The 6,000-nt window shown below is 39.7% G+C and overlaps 1 protein-coding gene across 8 annotated transcripts in view; it reads left to right on the top strand.

Moving 5' to 3' along the window:
• Positions 1-1,455: 1,455 nt before the first annotated feature.
• Positions 1,456-6,000, top strand: part of tcf7 (transcription factor 7) — a 74,193-nt gene continuing 69,648 nt past the window's right edge. For all 8 annotated transcript variants that reach the window (XM_018691904.2, XM_018691902.2, XM_018691901.2 and 5 more), the window contains exons 1-3: positions 1,456-1,915; positions 2,307-2,376; positions 4,086-4,192. In XM_018691904.2, the coding sequence (XP_018547420.1) occupies positions 1,733-1,915; positions 2,307-2,376; positions 4,086-4,192 (360 nt within the window). In that variant the 5' untranslated portion in view covers positions 1,456-1,732. The remainder of the gene's footprint in view (positions 1,916-2,306; positions 2,377-4,085; positions 4,193-6,000) is intronic.

Raw genomic sequence — 6,000 nt, 5'->3', positions numbered from 1 at the left:
TTAATGGATGATCAAAATAGCTGCAGATAGCTGTCTATATTTGATATTCAGTGTATGTGTATAGATAATATTCCACACCCAAAGTTTAAAAACTTTAGGATGAAGGATGTGAGGGTCAAACTAACTTTTCCTTTTTTGTTTTTTTATTTAAGCCAAAAGCTTATTTAATAAGGATAATCATAGACTGCATACAACAATATTTATGCATATTTTGCAATGTCTGTTGCTAGATGAGCTTCATCATGGAGCTGCATCTGATAAAAGCCTAATATTATTTGTGAATTTCATGATTCCACTCTTGATAATCTTGTGACTCTTAGTCTTATCATTTTTTTAGGAAAATACAGGGAAACCTTAAATAGACTGCCTTTGGAGAAACACGATAAAGAGCAACACGGAAAATAATGAACTGGCTCCAAAGAGAGAAAATAGACATGAAAATCCTTTTCCCTACATTTGAATGTTAAAATGAGTTTTAGCTCCTCAACATGGATCATAATCATTTGGAGAGAATTTGGTTTTAAATCAGTTGATGACAAGTAAAACAAAAAAATGTGCAGATTCTGTGCAAACTTTGATTTAGGATTATGGCTGAGCTCTAAACTAATGAGGTAGTGATTATCAATTCAATATTGTAAATAGAAAATAAAATGTGAATAAAATGAAATGAATGAAAAAATAACTTGAGCTGCAGCTACTTTGAGAAATAATCTGTATCATTTCCTTTAAGTAAAAGTACCAATATGACACTGTAAAATACTCAATTTTTCATTTTAAATGTTACTTAAAAGTATATAAGTATCATCAACACAATGTAGTTAAGTGTTAAATGTAGTGATACAATAATATATATATATTAACTATTACTGATGCTTTAATGTATGCATGGCATTTTACTGCTATTTTTAATTATTTTATATGTTGGGTAGTTTTAATCATTAATAATGCATCATATTTTACTATTTTAATTGAAACTCTTACTTTGTAAAGTAAATGTACCTGTAAAGTAAGTGTAGTGGAGTAGTAATGTAGCATAAAACAGAAATAGTCACGTAAAGTACCAGTGCCTCAAATGTTCAGTACTTAAGTAAATGTGCTGGAAATAATGAAGAAAAGGGTGCAGAAGCACGGCAAAAATGATCGTGTTTCCTGAAACCAGAGCACATAATCATCAATCTGACCACAATACTGAACAAAAGCATCATTTTGCCTACAGCCACATCAGTACTGCTGCCCGCAGAAGATATTTTGTTTGACTTCAGTGAAGTTTTGGTGGAAACATGCAGCAGCAGACACTTGCAGCCAGGGGACCGTGGATGGTGTGAACACGCCCCTGGAAGTCATGAATAATGCCCGTGCAGCTGAGCTCAGGGAGGTGATGTCTCTTTAAGAGGCTCAGCCCTCTGCCGAAACAATTGTACAACCCCCCAACAAGTCATCGGACCTGTCAATCATCCGGTCGGCGCCCTTTGATGTCGGGACTCTCGCCATGTCTTGGGCTCAAATGAGCTGTTTGCTGTTGTAGGGAAACATTAGTCCTCTACCAACCAACCAGCCGGGGGACGCCACATCTCAACTTTTTTTCTGTATGTGGTGGGGGTTTCTGCACTTTGGAGGCGCCCCAGACTGAGGAGATTTAACTGAAAAAGTACATTGGTTCTTTTTCTTTATTTATACTATCTTGTTATTATTTTTTAAAAGTGTGAAATATCCACGAAGGGGGGAAGTAGACATGCCTCAGCTCAGCAGCGGCGGCGGGGACGACCTGGGAGCGAATGATGAGATGATAGCGTTCAAAGACGAAGGAGAGCAAGAGGAGAAAATCCAAGAAAACGCGTTCACGGAGAGAGACCTGGCCGACCTCAAGTCCTCTCTGGTGAACGAGTCGGAAATAAATCAAAGTCCGAACGCAGCGGTAGGTGGCACGGAGTGTATGTGTAGTGGATATACACAGAGAGTGTGTGTGTGTGTGTGAGAGAGAGAGAGAGAGAGTTGTGTGTAAGCTTGTTTTATTTTACACGCTGCTGACAAGCGTTGAATGAAACCAAAACGCGCAATGAATTGCCTTCGGGGTTACAGTAGTAAGATTCCCAGGCTGCCAGAGGTTTACAACAAGACAGGGATGCCGTATCAGAGGTGAACAAAAACACACCATAAAGTATGATAAGGTCACTATAAAGTCACTCTTACTCTTTCTGACACTCTACGGCACATGTGTGGTCATGTTTCTTCGAGTTACATCGCCTTTCTCTGCACTCTTTTTGGGATTACCTGACCCCCGGTTATTTGTTGTCGGTCCCTTCCAGGCGGTCAGACGGGGACAGCAGGGCGAGCAGAGGGGCTTCGTGGAGAAACACCGGGAGCATCTCGACGGTGGTAAGAACAAGAAAACTTAAAAACAAAAAAACAACACACATTTACACCCTTCGCTCTCATCCGGTTTGAGTAGCCACCACTACTATCTCAGTAAAAACAGCTGAGAAGCGATGCAACACTCCTCCACCCCCCCTCTTTCTGTGTCTCTCTCACTGTGTCAAAGTAAAGGACTGTTATGGTCACGGGGACACGTGTTGCTGCATTAAAACCAACTTCAAAGAGTTGTTTTCAGGTGTACACTGTAAAAGACGTCCATCATGTCCTCAGCTCTCTTTCTCTCTCACACACTTTATCTCTCAAATCTATCACTTGGTGGTGAGATTTCCTCTTGTTTGTGTTTCAAATTAGCTCGGCTATAGAGAGACTCGAGTAGAAATAACCTGCTTTAAATACCTCATAAGAAGTTATTCATTGAAACATGGACTCTGGAAGCCTCTTGGCCTTAAAAAAAAGGCACTGAGATGAGATGATCACTCACTTCTGCAGTGCATACCAACTTGTATGAAACATTTTAAGATGTTGTCTTTATACTGTTGGTGTGATCATCCATACGCTCATGTATTTAAACACATTTTTAGATTCACAGGCATCTTTAGAGTCAACCTTTGGCCTTTTTTTTTTGCAGTGTAGCTTTCTGCCAGACTTTGCCGAAAGTGTGGGGTCAACCAGGGTCCTTGAGAGGTCTATTTTAACCTCTTCTTTCCTTTTTCTTTATGGTTGCCACCCAATAAGAACAGAGCAATTTCACTTTCTTTCTCTTTTGCAAATGTATACATGGCAGTTTTAATTATAGGTATCACTGTAGGTTGTAGTTCATTTCAGTCATTTCTAAAGGGAAAAAATGTTCTTGCATCATGTCCCTTTGAGCAAAATCCTCATTAAATGTGGGTTTGCGGTTACAAAATGTGCCTATTTGGGGGGTCTTCAAGAAAAAGCGAAACCCACAGAAAAAAAATTACCGCCCTGAATGATGCTGTTGCGTGATTGCGCTATTTCACATTCTGTCACCCTGGTTCCGGCCATGTTAAAAGTTTTTTGGCGCCTTTGGAAAAAGTTCAGCAGTGACAAGTGATTAGACTGCAACAGTAAAAAAAAAAAAAAAAAAAGTTCAGCGTTTCTCTGTGTGTTTTATACAGGTCAGGTATAACCCAGTTATAGCTGACCCACAGAGAGGCCTCTGATGCTTATTATGGGTGGTGGTGAGAGATAAATTAACACATAGGCTACAGGAGTTCACGCCTCTCAGACTAGGTGACGGTTGTAACGCTTTTGTCTCAAGTATTGTAGTCTGTGCTCATGCAAGGATATAACATGTAGTAACTAGAACACTTGTAAATAGTTGGCCTACTTTATATGCATGTTTATTTTGGATGTCAGGTTTTTCTCATTGTTCTGAGGCACACAGCAGAATCTTTTGACAACACTGTGGGAGTAAGTATCAGATTTTATTTGATTTTAATCCTTGTAGAGTACGCACAGTGTCTCATCCGTAGCTTCTGTTGTTCCCTAAGCAAGTTTTACTTTTATGTCAGCTGAAATCAAATTAAAAATGATCACACTGATATCTGCCCTCTCAGAGACCAAACCAAAAGAAATCTGGTTAGAAAAAACAACTTCTACAAACTGGCACTATAAATGGCCCCATTAAAACATTTTTGAGGTTTTTGAGTTTCTAACTCTTGTTTGTTGTTTTTCATGTCTGACCTCAGTGTCGAAGCAGCAAGATGGAGGCATGTACAAGACGCCGGCGTATCCTGGCTATCCATTCCTGATGCTGCCTGACCCCTACCTCCCCAACAGCTCAGTTTCTCCATCTGTAAGTGCGCTTCTGTTTGGATTTCTTCTGCTGGCTACAGTGAACTGGTCACTGTTTTATCTCCAAATGGTTTCTTGTGTTAGTAGCTGTGGGCAGTCTGAGGTCCTTATCTGTCACTGTGCATGTCCTACTTTGGACTCCAGTGCAAGTTTTTTTTTTTTTTTTGCACTTGAGCCACCACTTGTATTCTTTGGTATCAGTTCCAAACACTGAACACATGGTTTTGTGCTTCAGGAGGGAAACAGGTTTTATTTGATGAACTTTTTAATAATATTCAGTGTTGGTGGTGATGCTCTTGCCGCAGTAGCTCACCACAGCAGAGGACGTAAGAAGAAAGAAACATACACACAGGGATGGAAATATCTCAAGCTCGTGTGGCCGCTGGCTAGTATCTTTTTATTTCTGGCTGAAGCAAATACATCCTCTGTCACTGGAATTTACAGCATGAACGTGACAGACGATAAAGTGGTGGTGATTTTTATGGTCTTTTTGGATGAAGGCATAAACATTTCTTCTGGGCATTCCTGCCTTTTCCTCATAATTTATTATATTTTTGTGGATGTGCTGTTGCAAATTAGTAAAACTTGCAGTCACATCAGCCTAAAAATCAGCAAGGTCCTCCGTATTAGATGCATTTGGCGTACTGTGGTCTGTGACTGAAACTTCTCACAAAATAGCAGTTGAATCAATTTACGCAGTTTTTCTGATGGTTATTTTGTTGATAAATAAGATTTTCTGACTGTTGAAATAAAAGTAGATCTGTTACCTAACTAAAAACAGATCTTTTTTCCCAACATTTTAAAAATATTGATAGTAGTTAGGCTTTTTTTGCAGTTACGCTTCTTCTACTATAGTTACGTGATTGGGATCTGTAATGATTACATGACATACACTTCTGTTAAGCTCAAGAAACACCTCCCTCACCCAGCTACAGTCAATTTATATCAGTGCAGAAAATGGACAAGCCTGTAGTTTAAATACAGTGAAGGTTAATTTAGGTTCAAAAGAGGCTCTGTCAGTGTGAGATCACAGTCGCAGCACTCCAAATCAGTCACAAACTTTACATGTGTTCTAATTTGGCTTTGAACTGTGCTGTTTCCCCTCTAACTGCCTTATAAAATAAAGCGGTCTTTAAAACAGAGTGAAATGAAATCAAAGTGCCGCAGCCTCATGAGGGAAGGCAGAAAAAACGCTTGTTTTTGTTTATGCCTTTGCTGAAGTTGGAATATGATTGATGTCGTCATCGCAAACCGTTTCACATGACGTTTTCCATCTGTTTGTTGCCCGGGTGAATGACAAGAGGTTTGTTGCTGCCTAAATAGCTGTTCTAGGTGTTAAACCGCAAAAACAAACATCAGAAAGACTTGTGGAAGGATTTCAAGTATGCAGTATCACTCATCCTGCCAGACAGCCCTAAAAAATGAATCATAAAATCCCTTCAAGTCACCCATAAGAACCAATATCCATGGATAGGCTGACTAATTGCACCAAACATGAGCGGTTGTGCCTAATTCATTTTTCACGTGCTGTGTAATCCTGTTGCCTGAATTAACCCCCCACTCAAGTCGACAAGACATTGCTATACAGCAGAGAAGCCTGTTTGTGAGATCACATGTACTGTAGGCTGATCTAATACGAAGTACAGTGAATTAGGAATCTGTTTTATGGCTGGAAAATGTGATTTTCTAATGACACCTTGAAGTTTCTGAGAGTGCTCTGCATCACCGTCTCATCGTCTGGGTCAAGACCCAGCGGTTAGTCATGGGAGATTCTGAATGGGTCATTGAAGGGTCAAAAAAAAAAAAGCT

The sequence above is a fragment of the Lates calcarifer genome, linkage group LG20, assembly GCF_001640805.2.
Source record: "Lates calcarifer isolate ASB-BC8 linkage group LG20, TLL_Latcal_v3, whole genome shotgun sequence".
NCBI lineage: Eukaryota > Metazoa > Chordata > Actinopteri > Centropomidae > Lates > Lates calcarifer.
Note: the sequence above shows the minus strand (reverse complement) of the source record. Positions and strands in the feature narration are given on the sequence as shown.